The sequence below is a fragment of the Maniola jurtina genome, chromosome 17, assembly GCF_905333055.1.
Source record: "Maniola jurtina chromosome 17, ilManJurt1.1, whole genome shotgun sequence".
In the NCBI taxonomy this organism is placed as follows: domain Eukaryota; kingdom Metazoa; phylum Arthropoda; class Insecta; order Lepidoptera; family Nymphalidae; genus Maniola; species Maniola jurtina.
This window is the reverse complement of record NC_060045.1, coordinates 6,156,289-6,172,275: the sequence shown is the minus strand read 5'-3', so window position 1 is coordinate 6,172,275 and position 15,987 is coordinate 6,156,289. Positions and strand designations below refer to the sequence as shown.

General features: G+C 37.6%; 2 protein-coding genes across 5 annotated transcripts; both read left to right on the top strand.

Moving 5' to 3' along the window:
- Positions 1-973: 973 nt before the first annotated feature.
- Positions 974-3,975, top strand: LOC123873629 (pre-mRNA 3' end processing protein WDR33). Its single transcript, XM_045918548.1, has 2 exons — positions 974-1,116; positions 1,209-3,975. The coding sequence occupies exon 2, from the start codon at positions 1,226-1,228 to the stop codon at positions 3,845-3,847; it is 2,622 nt and encodes an 873-aa protein (XP_045774504.1). The 5' UTR covers positions 974-1,116; positions 1,209-1,225; the 3' UTR covers positions 3,848-3,975.
- On the top strand, positions 977-14,733 carry LOC123873631 (protein smoothened). 4 transcript variants are annotated; one of them, XM_045918551.1, is made up of 12 exons: positions 977-1,116; positions 5,230-5,893; positions 6,040-6,253; positions 6,624-6,744; positions 7,907-7,985; positions 8,276-8,500; positions 8,850-9,051; positions 9,503-9,673; positions 9,955-10,158; positions 10,715-10,828; positions 12,710-12,851; positions 13,243-14,733. In XM_045918551.1, exons 2-12 carry the CDS (start codon positions 5,230-5,232, stop codon positions 13,507-13,509), a joined length of 2,403 nt encoding a protein of 800 aa, XP_045774507.1. In that variant the 5' UTR covers positions 977-1,116; the 3' UTR covers positions 13,510-14,733. The 4 variants fall into 4 exon arrangements, with proteins under 4 accessions (XP_045774507.1, XP_045774511.1, XP_045774509.1 ...); XM_045918552.1 differs by lacking the exon at positions 977-1,116 and adding an exon at positions 4,088-4,260; XM_045918555.1 differs by lacking the exon at positions 10,715-10,828.
- The last annotated feature ends 1,254 nt before the right edge of the window (positions 14,734-15,987 follow it).

Genomic DNA, 15,987 nt, shown 5'->3' with positions numbered 1-15,987 from the left:
GTTCCTAGAGGTTACTGAATAATTTTAAATGCAAAACAAAAGATAAATCGTCTTAGATTTTTTAATCGGACTTTTGTCGGACAAAGTTATGGTTACCTCACAGTTTTGTTAAATAGCATTTCTAAAGTTACCCGATTTCACTGTAAACAACAACGACTGCTTTGCTGCCTTTTTGTTGCAGATTATCCGTTTAGTTTATAATCTATGGAAATCAGTGTTTCCACTTTTAGAGGTTTTGCCTTATTTTAAGGCGAAATTAGATACCACTGAGGGTTTTTTAAATCTTAAGAAGGTTAATATTTTAAGAAAGTCGTTGATCTCCCAATGGTGAGAAGACTCAAATAAGGCTAGAAAAGAGACCGAATAAAAAAGTTGTCGATATTTTTATAGTTGTAATAAAGATAATATCAACTAAATTGATCGTTAGACTGAGAAATATTGTAGTTAGTTTGAAAATGGAAAAAACTAATATGACCAAACACCTTTTTTGTCACAAGACTCAAGCTGATATAAGGACGAAAATTGGCAACAAAGACGAAAATATGTTTTTTTTATTGAGTATTTTAACAAAAAAATTTGTTTTATTTTTTTATTTTTTTTGAGTAGTTTAACAGCCCTATAAATTTTCTTTTTTTTTCTCTCTCGTCTGGCTTTACAAAGATTAGCCAATGCCAAGTTTGTAGTTATTTGTAACAAGTTAGTTAAACTATACAATTATGGACCCCGTCTGTGCGGCGCTCGCCGACACACGCACGGCACCCCCTTAGAGCGCTTTCCAGTCAGTTTTAACAAAAAAAACACTCCAATAAGGCAGAGCACGCCCGCCAGCCAACACCAACACAGACAAAGTCCCTTAAATTTTCTAAAAACTAAGTTAAAATCACAATCGTAAGTGGAAACACTGGTCGGTATGGTGAAATAAAATAAAACATGGCTGGCTTGGTTCGTTGGCTGTCTAATTTTCGGTAGCATTCCGCTATTCATATAAATTAGGTTATTTACTTGTGTTAAATGACTGATCAATTGTTACAGTTTGTGAGATAAATACGTCTAATTTGTATGTGTGAATGAAATCAACTCTATATATAATGTTACAACGTGTTCTTTGAAAACAAGGTAAGAAACATTGATGCTTACTTTATTGTTGGGATCAACAGACGCTCTTACATTAACATACAACACTGTAATAAAAATGTTTTTCTAATTAGGTGTCGAAGTCATTAACATGGATTTTGGAAACCCACCTCCGAATATGGGTATGCCTCCACCCGGCATGGGTGGTCCCATGGGTCCACCAGGCCGTAACATTCGCCATAATTTTAGACCTTTCAACTATCAAATGCGATTTCCACCCCAGGGTCCTCTGAATATGACTCAAGACGACTTCGATGGGAAACGTTTACGTAAATCTGTTATGCGTAAAACCGTAGACTATAATTCATCAATTATAAAAGCTTTAGAATGTCGTGTTTGGCAGCGAGACTGGCGCGACAGATACGCTTTGCAGCCGGACGCTATGTACACCCCTGACTTGTTACCACCACCTTCATATCCAGATAACCCTATAAATGCTGTTACCACTCGTTTTGTTAAGACTGCTACTAATAAGATGAGATGCCCTATTTTTGCTGTTGCCTGGACACCGGAAGGCCGCAGGTTAATAACTGGAGCTTCATCTGGAGAGTTCACTCTATGGAATGGATTAACTTTTAATTTTGAAACTATTCTTCAAGCTCATGATTCCCCCGTGCGATCGATGGTATGGTCTCATGGCGAAGGTTGGATGGTAACCGGAGATCACTCTGGTTTCATTAAGTATTGGCAAAGTAACATGAATAATGTAAAAATGTATCAAGCTCACAAGGAAGCAGTGAGGGGTATTAGTTTTAGTCCCAGCGATGCAAAGATTGTCACTTGCTCAGATGATGGCACTTTACGGATATTTGACTTTTATAGATGTCAAGAAGAGAGAATTTTGAGAGGGCATGGTGCTGATGTGAAATGTGTACAGTGGCACCCGACCAAAGCTCTCATTGTATCTGGGAGTAAGGATAACCAGCAGCCAATAAAATTATGGGATCCTAAGTCTGGAACAGCATTATCTACTTTACATGCACACAAATCTACTGTTATGGACTTAAAATGGAATGAAAACGGCAATTGGCTAATAACTGCATCCCGTGATCATTTATTAAAGCTTTTTGATATTCGTAAGCTTGGTACTGAACTTCAGATATTTAGAGGTCACAAAAAAGAGGCTTCAAGTGTAGTGTGGCATCCAACTCACGAGGGCTTATTCTGCTCTGGCGGTTCTGATGGAACCATCTTGTTTTGGAATGTTGGTACTGATAAAGAAGTAGGATGTATAGAAGGTGCTCATGAGTCTATAGTTTGGACAATGGCTTGGCACCCTCTGGGCCATATACTATGCTCTGGATCTAATGATCACACTTCTAAGTTTTGGACCCGTAATCGTCCAGGTGATCAGATGAGAGACAAATACAACCTTAATACATTGCCTCCGGGAGTTCAAGAGGACAATGAGTTAGAGGAGCCAGCCGCTATTCCTGGAATGGGCCCAGAGGACAAAGTTGAAATTTTCTCTACTGATACTGATAAAGCAATTCCTGGCTTAGATTTAGATACCACATTTCTACCAATGGACTTTGAAAAGAAAGTTAAGAAAGTACCTTATAGTAAGCCTATACCGAGAAACTTCCAAGTTCAATGGAATCATGGTCCATCCTTGGATGATTCAGCAACAGAAGCATTAACACAAGCTCTTGTGGAGTCTGTTCCGGGTGCAGTTCCACTACAACAACTGAGTCCTACTGCTATTTTCATTTATGGGAAGCTTATTTCTGTAGAGCCTGGATCAAAACTTGAAAAAGCTATATCTGAAGGTCCAATAGCACTGAGAAGATATATAGCGAGTGGTGAGATAGAGGAATTAGAAGACATGATGCCTCATTTAGAACAGGATGCTGATGATGATAATTTCTTGCAACCGTTTGAGTATCCTACTCATGAAAATAATGATAATGAAAATAGTGCACTTGAGGACAATAATGTTGACAAAAATGATTATGATAAAGAAGATTATTATAACAATGACATGGATATTACTGAGCCAAATCAAGATGATTATAATAATTATGATAATGGACCACCAGATATGAACAATATGATGCCTATGGGAAGTATGCCTCCAATGGGTTTCATGGGACCTCCAATGAATATGGGTCCACCGATGGGCCCCCCCATGCATGGCATGCATATGCCCCCTCAACACATGCCACCGGGTATGCCACCAGGCAATATGCCTCCAATGGGTAATATGCCACCAATAGGCGCTATGCCTCCTATTAACAATATGAACACAAGGCCTGTCTTCCCTGATAACGGATTTAACAAAGGACATTATGAAAGTGGTTATGACAGTAACCAGTCATTTTCTCAAGAAAATGATGAATACAATGAAGAGGAATCATTTGACCAGAGCTTTAATGAAGAGGAAAATAATTTCAATGAAGAGGAAAATAACGAGGGCGAAAATTATGGACGAAATCAAAGATGGGGTGGTGGTTATAGAGGCAGGGGTCAAGACAGAGGGCAAAATAGAGGTAGAGGTCAAGATCGGGGCAGAGGCCAGGACCGAGGCAGAAACCAGGACAGAGGAAGAGGCCAGGACCGAGGCAGAGGCCAAGAGCGAGGTAGAGGACGAGGAATGAACGGCTTTGGTGGACGCAATATGCGTAGAGGTGGCAACCAACGCGGTTCGACTTGGAATCGACGTGGTAGTGGCGCCAGTCGAATGTTCAGAAGAGGCAGTAAACAAACCAATTAGAAAATGGTAGGATTAGGTTTTAAAATGCATGCTTCAAAGACAATGACTAATGAATGAAATATGAGTGTAAGTGCAGCAAGATAAGTGATGATGAGAATTATAAGAAGGTTGTAAATAATTTTCGATTACATCTTGTATTTTATTTGAAAAGATAAAATAATAAATTTATTAAGTTGTAAAAAAAAATTAGTTATTTCCTACAGGTGCCCTTCATTTAGCTGTGGATACAGGTGAGTCGATTAGTTCTAATCATGTAATTTTACCTTTTGAGCAAATTCAAACATTGTGTTCTTGTAATATCAGGTAATACTTGCATAAAAACGAAGATAAAGGCTCAGCTGCAAGATGTGGTGTTGGCAGATTTGTCAGAAGATTCTCTTGGGTCCCAGTCATCAGTCTGCAGCATCCTTATAGTAAGATCCTGGTATTTTTTGATTTTGTCAATAAAGATTTTTTTAAATAAAGAGTAACCCTTTCCTCTATTTATAAAAGAACTTTTGTTTATGTGGGGCTAAATGAAATGTTGGCAAATAAAATACAAAAATATAAAGTAAAAAAAATCCAAGGTACATCCCTTCTTCCACCCTATATCAGTCAGTACAATAGATTAATATAAAACTTTGCAGCAAACAAAAGAGCATGTTTCGTTTGTATGGCTCACAGCTGTTATAAATGGGTACAATCGCCAAGACACATGGAATGGAAGACATTACAGAATGGTCGGTGATAGCTGGGAATTAGATTGTGATAAAAGTGATGAATAAAATTGTAGTTTTGATACACTTCTAAATGGTATTATTAGTTATTATATGATTCAAACCTTAAAATACATTGACAGGTTATAAAAAAAGAAAAAATGTAGGCACAAAAAGGCTCTTATCGCCTAATGTTATTCCAACATAGTTATTAGAATACAATTTAGACAAGATATCTAGGAGGGTAAAATGCCCATTTATAAGCAAAGGTAAAATATAATCCCAGATATTGTATAATTTTCCATATGAATTTTCTATAGTTATCCAGAGTTCTTAAAGTTATTCATCAAAATTTTGTTTATGGTTTTTCTTTGTTATGTATCCGGAATCTGTTGTACTGAATTTTCCTACTGTACCTACCCTCTCTGTACTTGGATTAATAAAAAAAAACAAAAATGGTTATGTAAGAAAGCTAAAGATGTTCTAAAATTAAAATAAGAATAAAATAGAATAACTTTGTAGAAAAATAAAATTATGAAATATTTGAGGGTTTCATTTGCTACCCTTTACCTGCATAAATAAAGAGAAATTGAGAAATAAAGTGTAGTTTCAATTTTTTATTTAAGCATTTTTTATTCCCTTACAAAATGCTTGAATTGGTAGTCAAAACCATTTCTTTTGTTACAGATGTTCCTGGGAAGATGGGTGTTTGGCTTGATTACAATATCTCTATGCAGGGGGAGTCAGTATGATAATGGCGGAGACAAGAATTCGCTTACTAGTGTAATTGCAAGTGAAAATACGACAATGAGACTTGAGGTCATTGAAGGAACACCTAATTATAGGCTCATAAAGACGGAGAAAAGCACACAGTGGTTTCCAGAGCGTGAGATAAAGCTAGATAGCTGTGTGAGAAGAGCAAAGTGCGAGCCGCTCAATAAGACAACATGCCTAGGGGCAAAATTACCCTACAACAGTACAAGTGTACACCTTACATTCTATGATAGCCAGTACCAAATACAAAGCCAGTTAGAACTGTACAGGGAACTAATCAATGTGCCAAAATGTTGGGCAGTGGTGCAGCCTTTACTTTGCGCCACTTTCATGCCAAACTGCGAACAAGTACTAGGTCAGGACATGGTGTATTTGCCTTCCTACGAAATGTGCAAGATCACAATGGAACCGTGTGCCATATTGTATAACACATCATACTTTCCGTATTTTTTGAAATGTAACGCCACTTTATTTCCGCCCAAGTGTGAAAATGTAGCAAGAGAGATGAAATTTAACACAACTGGAAAATGTTTACCGCCTCTTATTCATGCTGACAAGGCCCCGCATTTTTATGAAGGTACAGTGGTTTTTAAATAATCATAAACTACTAATAAATAATAGTACAATATTTTATTAATAACATTGCATTGCACATCCAAATGTTTTGCAACCAATTGCAAATTTTTTTTTCGACTATATGTTGCAACATTTTTTTTTTTTTAGGAATATCAGGGTGTGGTCTGCCTTGCCGTGATCCTTTATACACGGAAGACGAGCACCAACAGATCCACCGGCTAGTGGCGTGGGGAGCAGGCGTGTGCCTCGCACTGAACCTGCTAACTGTGGCCACTTTCCTCATAGACTGGCGGAGCGCTAACAAATATCCCGCGCTAGTCATCTTCTATATCAACGTGTGCTTTGCTGTAGCTTCCATGGGGTAGGTTGTCTATATGTCGCAGCGAAATGGCATAAGCCGGTACCTAGTTGGCATTATCTTTTAGGGATATGGCTAACTCCCGGGAGATGTTAAAACGACAATTAGACCATTTCACTAAACAAATCTAGTGATATCATGGAATACGATTTAATCCATTTCGCTGCGACATATATACCGATTACAATCCAACGGCTACTGGCGTAGGAGGCAAGCGTGTGCCTTGCACTGAATCTGCTAACTGTGGCCACTTTCCTTATAAACTGGCGGACCCACAACAAATATTCTGTACTTAGTAATATGTTATGTTAGGTTTTTAAGGATCTTGGATTAAATTTTATTTATAATGTTAATGTGGAATTGTGTTTACCAGGTGGTTAGTACAATTTGGCGTAGGATCAAGGGACGATATCGTGTGTTCAAAAGACGGCACTAGACGACAAGGAGAACCCTCAGCCGAAGAGAATTTATCTTGCGTCGTTGTTTTTGTATTGGTATGTACATATATAATATACAGGGTGGTCAAAAAGTCGTGGATCAAACGCAATAGGGAGATAGAGGAGGTCATTTCCAGCAAAAAAAATTTCTACAGCATGGCCATATTTAAATTACCCTAAGAGTTATGAATATTTTTGGGTTTTTTAACAAAATACCAAATTCTCTTACAATTACACTAATTAAAAAAAAATGAGATAAAACCAATAAAACAAACGATGTTGTATCATTACTAGATAATGTATCAGCACTACAAACCTTCTATTGAGGCTCTGGCTACCAAATTACAAGAGCAATTAATTTTTTTCCAAAACTTTTAAAGCGTTACCAAAAATTAAATGTCACTTTAAAAACGCACTGTGAAAAAAAAATGTACTACGGAAAAGTGACCCTGTATCAGGAAAACTTGCTGATTTAATGCCAATTTAAATGAGGTATAACACATTACTCTTTGTTTCGTAATTCTGGTATTATAATCGTTTTTTCATGTCAAGGTGCAAATTTCAGTAGATTAGTTTAATTCAAAATAATTTTGAAGATTATCATGCTGCTAGTTAAACTGCTAGTTTTTTGTACGTTAGAATGCTAGAAACATCACTGTCCTTGTCACACTTAAAATTTGTGAAAAGAACAGAAACTCTTCACTACCACCACGTGCCAGAACTACCCAGAACGCCCTCTTTTCTAGGAAACAAAAGGATAAAGAAACTATGCCTCTGGTTCACACTAATCATCCTTTCTATTTGCATTGTTGGAATAAGGAAGGATGTGAAAGAGAGGCATAGTTTGACCTCCTTTTTCTCCTTATTTCGTTTGATCCACGACTTTTTGATCACTCTGTATATAGTACAAATCATACTTTATTATGTAGGTATATCAAATTTAATAAATTAAACAACACAAAAGAGAGCTTACGTTTTATTATAAAGTTAATAATATAAATATAATAATGACTTTACATTAGGATATAATTGTGTACATAATATACTAAAATATTCAGTGAAGTTGGTTAAAAATTATGAAGCATGAAAATATTCATCATATTTTTTTAATTTCGGATTACAGCGGCCGGATTTCCGCGGCCCCATTATATATCTCTATGATTTATATCTTTAAATAGGAATGTGAGACATTTATCAATTAATAATTTTATTGTTGCAGGTATATTACTTCATGATCGCAGCCTGCGTTTGGTTTGTGATATTCACATACGCGTGGCACATGAGCTTCCGAGCATTGGGTAAATTATTACGACTATCGTTTTTAGGGTTCCGTACCCAAAGTATTAGGGTTCCGTTCTGTACCAAAAAATTAATATTTGTTGTATTTAGTTCCTTTTCAATGTGATCATCGTACTTGTCTTTGAGATAATGCATGACATTTATTTGAAGGATTGTTAATCACTATCCATACTTCATTTCACTCACTACTATATTATAAACGTGTGTTTATTGGTTTATGGGTTTGTCCTTCAATCACGAACGAACGCATTTTCTCGTTTAAAATGAGAATCTATAAAAAAATTCACAGGTAAAATTCAAGACAGGATAGACAAGAAAGCGGCATACTTTCACTTAGTAGCATGGTCTCTCCCATTGATCCTCACCATCACAACCATGGCGTTTGGAGAAGTGGATGGAAACAGCGTGACAGGGGTTTGCTTTGTGGGCTACGTCAACCATCCCATGAGAGCTGCTTTGTTATTAGCACCGCTATCTGTTGTGCTGCTATTGGGAGGATATTTTCTGCTAAGAGGTATAAAAATAAGGATAAGTAATTCCTTTTAAAATTCGGCAATGTAATAAAAACTTTTTTGTGTTTCTCTGTAGGTTTTGTTGAGGTCTGTAGTGCAACTGCACTCTTTCTCAGTATTGAAGTGCTTTGATTCTGAGTAAAAGAGTGCAGTTACAGTGCTAAGATTTGTCTGGCTGGAAAGGTTGATATTCGATAATGTACTACACCTGTATCCATAAGGTGTTTTTCCCCAGATGTATTCTAGGTATATTGAGATTTTCCTTTCAAGTTATTCTTTTCCTCAGATTTTCTTCTTGAGGACCATTGTTTTTCTTTTACCAAAATCGCTTATGATTGTTTTCTTCCGCAGGTGTATTTTCTTTGATAGCAGTGCGAGTTTCGAGCAAGGACGTGATATCGCCGCGCGCCGCGAACAAAATCCGCCAGACTATCACACGGTGCTCGCTCACTGCGGCGCTGGTGGCCGTGTTCATCTGCGTCACCTTCGCCTGCCATGTCTACGAGTTCCGCAACGCCGAGTCTTGGAAGGAGGCTTTCAAGAAGAACATTATGTAAGTCCATTGGTATACTAACTGCTATGAACAAGATCCGCCAGACAGCCGCTCACCATCGCTGTGGGTGAGTGATAGACAAATCAGCCATCGCAATAGAACCTTACCTGAGGACGTACACCACTTATAATGTGGTGTACGTCCTCAGGTAAGTGGTCACCACGTGTAATGTGTCCGTAACGAGGCGGAGAGATAGGAGGTATTCACACGATTTCCCATGCTTCGCCAGATTGGCGGCTGTAACGGCGCCCTATCCCTCTGTTTTTTTCCAAAAGGAAAAAACTCCTTAAAGATTAAAAGAAAACAAAAACCTTTAGAAAAACCTTTATCATTTGCGACTAGCACATGTTCCTACTTATTTTTGGCTGTTCGTTTTTCATTAGATGTATTTTCAACATCTACTTTGGAGATTTTCGCTGAGAATTTATTAACATTGCGATGTTTTATTCAGCTGTCGGCTCGAAGGGCTGAAGGAGGGCGGTCGTGAGTGCGCGCCGGGCGCGCGTCCTTCGGTGTCGGTGCTGCAGCTGCGGCTGCTGTGCTGCTTCGCGGCCGGCGCGCTCATGGCGTCGTGGACGTGGACGCCCGCCGCCGCGGCCGCTTGGCGGCGGTACATGGCCAAGTAAGTTTTTTTACGTGTTTTCCTTGTTCATAACGTTGTCATTTACTTGAAATTAGTGATAGTAGATCGATTCCAGAAAACCTGTATCTATCGCAATTATTGTGATTGGCTGAATTTATGGTATTGTTGGCTGCTTTTTATTCCGGGAAAGAGTTCTCGCGGAATTAAAAAAATCTATATCCAAGTTGCGGACGATGATGCCCCCAACTTCGTCCGCGTGGATACAGGCTTTTTAGTTAGGTAATTAATTAAGTTGATTAAGTTTTTAATACTATTTCCAGAAAGTGTGGCTGCTCTGTAGAAGCGGACGTAACCCGGCGCGCGCGCAAGCACGAGCTGATCGCGCGCGCGTACAAGCGACGCAACGAGTTCATTACACGCGGACGACTCTCCATATCGCTGGGCGGCTCCAGGCAAGACCCTGTGGGGTTCTGCCTCGACAACACATCTCCTATCGACTACCCAGAGGACGCCAAACACGAAAGGTAATTTACATCTAGTCATGTCTTGTTTAAATATTCAATCTATCTGTGATCTCTCGATAAGTTACTTAGCAACATTGGCGTCGATTCTGATGGTTTTCTCTTAACTAATCTAAGAGTATCTGCAACTTTTTAATATTGCTAAAATAGGATGGAAGATGAATTTTTAATTGAAGACTCTAAATTTTAGTGCTACTCTACAAATTTAATTAATAGGCTCACGACTGGCACCTAAAGTCATGAGATTTGACAATTCTAAATTCAATTAAGTTGGTATGTCCTTTTCTCATTACATTGGTAAGAAAAACAGTTGCGATCAGAATCAGTACCATTGTTCTTTATCCTGGGTTTATTATCCGCAATGAGAGCTTGTTGTCCATTGTACATGAGGCTGTGGTCTATAGATAGCACTTTGACTTTACTCAGATTTAAGACATTGTTAAAATATGACAGCGTTATACCGCGGCGCTGGCAGAACTCTGTCACATTTTAACTGAAACTTAAATCTAAGCAAAGTCAAAGTGTGTTCTATAGATTTCAACTTCAGACTCCCCGCCAGATCACTCCAGCCAACCAAGCTCACTCCAGAATCCCATGTCGGCGAGGACTTCAGGAAGTATGGCTTGGGAGCCAATGCAGGCTTCTCGTTGGACAGATGCATCGCTAAAAAGCAGTATGTGTTCCTGTGTCTCGTCATCCTCCATGCTTGCTCTGTATAGGGGCTGTTGGTGATACCTAGAATGGAGAAGTGTTTTTTAAACGAACAGTGTTCTGTTATAGTACCTTCAAATGTCAAGTTTCCCTTGGTTAAGTTGCAGTAGTTTCTTAGTTATTGGTTGGGGTATAGCCAAATAGGTTAGTGGCATTTTGAAGATTAAAAAAAAGATTTATTTTATTGTTATTTAATAAAAATTTGAATTACAATAAAATACTAAATACTAAGATATATTGAATCTAAGCGATGATAGGCTAAGAATGATTAAATCTAGATATTAACTAAGAACGATGCGTCGACTTGATCCTAATAAAGTTTTCAGCAATGGTAGGGTTTGCAACGTCGACAATCTTCCTAGGGCTGCCACACGTAATTAGCCTCCTTCATATCTTGTCTACAATCTGTAGTGGTTATATTAAATCCTGACGATAATTTTCAATTTTTTATACCACTACTACATAGTATAAAACAGTCGTTTCCCGCCATCTGTCTCTGAGTAGCTTAGATCTTTTAAACTACGCAACGGATTTCAATGCGGTTTTCATCAAAAGATAGTGATTCAAGAGGAAGGTTTGTTTATAGGTAATATTGTTTTGTGTTAATTTGTTGAATATGGCGATAATTGTTTAAAATGTCTGAAGACAGCTGACAGAGCTTTCATAGAAAATACTGTCTTATTCTTTTAAAAATAACAAAATGACCACACTGACACCACATTAGTATCTACGTTGCCCCCGTGCGAAGCCGGGGCGGGTCGCTAGTATTTTATAAAAGGAGAAAACTGCAATTTGTGCGAAATTCATATTCATAGCTATAGTATCTGGTGTAAAATGAGCTAGATGGATCTTGGGCCTTTGAACTTAGTTGAGGAACCAGTGTGGCCTTTAGGCTAAAAAGTTGGAGGACGTAACTGTAAAAAAAATTAAAACTTTTTACTTTTTCTCCATCACAAGAGTTTTACATTATTGTAAATGTCTTTATGTAATGAATAGGTATTTATGTATGTAAGTTGATTTTGTAAACTTAAAAGGTACTAGGGTTCCAAATGCGCCTTTCAAACACCTTTGTAAAGAGCGCACAGACACAGAGAGACCGATACACAAAAATTAGAAAAAACAATGTACGTTGCAAAGAGAATATCACTACGTCGGTACGTTGAGTTTTAACTTAGCTATAGATGTAGTTGACGGCCATAGACCTGTCAGAACGAGAGCGGTGAAGTGACGCGACGACGTTCCAGTTCACGTTACAAGTATATAATGTAACATTGTTGTTTATGAAACATTGTCCAGTAATGCGATGTAACCACAAGGTTTTATTTTCGAGGCTGTTTGTGGGTACTATTACTTAATTTCCACAAGTATTTATTACACTTACGAGTAGGTATTACATAAGCGGTGTTAACCTGATAATTGGTGAAACCTGCATGCCTGAGAGTTCTCCATAATATTCTCATAGGTGTGTGAAGTCTGCCAAGCGTAGGGTCGAATTTAAATCTAAATTGAAGGTCGAATTCGAAAGATTGAGTTAAAACGAGACACATTTATGTGAGAGATACACCTGTCTCGTTTTAACTCTGTTTTAAGTCTGAGCAAAGTCAGAATGCGCTCTATAGATCTTACTCTTAGGTTGAGATCTATAGAGTGTACTTTGAATTTGCTCAGACTTAAGCCAGAGTTAAAACGAGACAGATTGATGTGAGTGTTATAACGCTGTCTCGTTTTAACAGTGTCTTAAGTCTGAGTAAAGTTAAAGTGCGCTCTATAGATCTCACCCTTAGACTAATGTAGTGTGCGGGTAGAGCCTTAAATAGTGAACGTTCAGACGGTGTGGTTGCAGCGGCTCGCTGTCGTCGTCGTGGGCCGCCAACCTGCCGCGCTTCGTGCGGCGCCGCGACGCGCTGGTGCTGCCGCCGCACACGCACCACTCGCACCATTCGCACCACTCCCTCAGCTCCACGCCCGACCGCCGCAACTCGCAGGTACATGTTTTTTTTTATAATAAAAAAGCGAGCAAACGAACAGGCGGGTCATCTAATGTTAAGTGATTACCGCCGCCCATGAACATTTGTAGCACCAGAGGTAGCGCCGATGCCTTTCAGGAATTTGTAGGTCCGCTCCTTGAATAACCCCACGTAATCTAGTAGGAACACCGCCGATGGGAGTAGATTCCACAGTTGTGTACACATGTAGTTCCACAGATGTAAAGCTAGACTGATCAATCAGTAAGAAAAGTTTGTTGTGTTTATTTGGCCTTCTTTTTTGACTGGTTCATTATAGATTTTATGCATCAAAGATCTGATAATGATCAAGTACAAATTGACCCACATAGTTCGCTTTGGTTTACTTGAAGATTTTCTGTTGTTTTTACAGGATTCTCAGATCAGCATCAGTCTACGCCACGTGTCTGTAGAATCTCGTCGCAATTCTCTCGATAGCCAGCTCTCTGTTAAGATAGCGGAGATGAAGACCAAAGTGGGCCGCCGCCGCGCCAAACACAGCAAGGCGAAGAGGAAGCGCGCCTCGGCGAGGAAGGAGAGCACCCCGTCCATTGAGAGCCAGATCAGCCGATACCTGCTCCAGACTGTGGCGGCCAACAACGACCCTTCGCGCGAGGAAGTTAAGTTCAGCTTTGATTGAACGACCTTTTTTCCTTCTTAAAAGATGTTTCGAGGATGGTTACTTTGACTTAGGTAAATGATATATTTTACGAATAGGCACGTAAGCTCGTTTGTATTAATCTAATAACGTTTTTTCGTTTATTATAATGTGCAAATTCTTTCAACATCTGATTTAAGATTGTTATGGTGGTTATATTTTGAGGAAATGATTAAAAGAGGAGCTTACAAAGTCATTATATATCCATGAAAATAATAATTTATTCCCTCTGAATATATTTGTTATTTAGACGATTTACTTTAATGTTACCTGAATAAGATATATTTTACAATCCAAACGTACATATTTTTTGATTCAGCTGTAAACAAAATGAAGTCAAAGTGTTACTTTTTCTGACAGATTTTTTTGTGTGACTCATATCTTGTCCGAAATGTAGCATACTTTATCTAAGATGCATTTCTTCTAAAGCCTAGCATTTTTATAATATACTACTAAGCATTTAATTGAGTGTTCATTTTATAAATTTATTTGTTTTACAATATTTTCATAGGCATATAAAAATGTAACATGAAATTTCACATGCGCTATTTTGAATATGCAATTTTGATATAATGACATATCTTTTTTGACTGATCTCGATTTTTTGACTACATGTTTACAGAAAAATTTTTACAGCCCCAACTATTTTATTGATACATGGAATATACTTACAGAGTGTTGTGTAAATATTATAAATTGATGTAGTTTTAATATTTTTTAATATGCGTGTTTTTTGTATTAATGAAATCATGGATATTTTGTATGTAAGTACAGTTCAAAGCGAATTATTACTATTCCCAAAGTTAAAATATACATTGACTGTAAAATGAGTGAGTTTATAGTTCTAAGTTACTTCGTCGGATTGTTTTTGATCGATGTTTGATAGTAAGTTAAAATAAACGTTTTATGATTTCTAAATATAAAGACTGATCAGATTCTCTACTGCAAGAAAACCATGACAGCTATTTTTATGACCTAGAAATGATATTGTTATTACATTATACAAAATATAATGTGCCATATTATATTCAATAGTAATTTAGTAGGTTTTGTACAATTTGTTAAGCTGCGTACAGATTAGACCCGTGGATAGATTAGATATTAAGACTTTGACATTTAAGTAATTCTCGCTTGACATCATCTTATTACAATAGTCGTTCGTTTGATTTTTATGTACACGATTTGCATGTGCGCAATTAATAAAATTAGGTTTCGTGTGCATCCTTATCTCTGGCAAGTGACTTGGTGCTTTTTTGAAATTGGCGCATGCACAAATCCCGCACATATAAAGGCAAACGAACACGACTAATAATGATGGCAGGTCGCGACTGAATAGCAAATGAGAGTTGTACCTATGTATATAATGAACCATAAGGCATATTGTTTACTGTCAACAGTGCGGCGTGCCTGGGATCGAACCCTCAACATCTCGAATAAGAGGCGTATGTCTTAACCACTAGGCTATCACGGTTTTATCTATGCAATTGCCTGCGTTGGCCAATATTGTGAAGTTCCATTGGAGAATAAACCCGCAGCGAATTTTTAACTGACTTCAAAATAAGGAGGTTCTCAATTCGACTGTTTTTAACCCCCGACCCAAAAAGAGGGGTGTTATAAGTTTGACGTGTGTATCTGTGTATCTGTCTGTGGCATCGTAGCGCCTAAACGAATGAACCGATGTTAATTTAGTTTTTTTTGTTTGATAGGTGGCTTGATCGAGAGTGTTCTTAGCTATAATCTAAAAACATTGGTTCAGCCGTTTAAGAGTTATCAGCTCTTTTCTAGTTTTTAAAAGAAGGTTAGATAACCGTTAGGTTCATAATATTATGTCAATAGACAAATGTCAAGCTGTCAAGATGGACGTTGCCTAAATACATAATTATTTATTTGAAAATGATGTTTTGGAAAACTCAAATATAAAGCTCAAACACTTTGGATCGTCGGGGGTGTTATAAATTTTTAATTTACACTTATTATTAACATTATTTTGTTTAACAGTGGACCAACGAAATCCCAACGTTGGCGCCGATAATATACCCGCTATAGACTCGCCTGTAGCTATAAGATTTGATAAACAATGTATTATTTCAACTGTACAAATTGTGGTTGTGATATCTATTATATCAGTTGTAAGGAGGCTATATTTTGGCAAATATTTTAATAACACTGCCTCGCCATGAGTGTTGTGTACCTAGTGGCCATCTGATTGTTGTAGCTTTTTACTGCAGTGTAACTAAACATATTTAATTAATAGCTATATTAATGTTAATTAAGTCTTGTGCTAGCTTTAATTTTTTTATGCAGGAGGTACGTTTTTTTACTAATTTAATTTTGGTAATAAAATATTTATCTACAACTTAGTTTTTTATTTTGTCGACTTATAACCTAGTTACCTACAAAAATTAGGACTGTTGAGAGGTATATAAGGACAATTTTATCAGAAATTCCCTCGAATTGTCA

Coding starts and splice junctions, on each gene's coding strand:
- LOC123873629 (XM_045918548.1), top strand. CDS start 1,226: ATGGATTTTGGAAACCCACCTCCGAATATGGGTATGCCTCCACCCGGC.
- LOC123873631 (XM_045918551.1), top strand. CDS start 5,230: ATGTTCCTGGGAAGATGGGTGTTTGGCTTGATTACAATATCTCTATGC. Junction 6,254..6,623: donor TTTGCTGTAGCTTCCATGGG/GTAGGTTGTCTA, acceptor TGTGTTTACCAG/GTGGTTAGTACAATTTGGCG. Junction 9,052..9,502: donor GCTTTCAAGAAGAACATTAT/GTAAGTCCATTG, acceptor TGTTTTATTCAG/CTGTCGGCTCGAAGGGCTGA.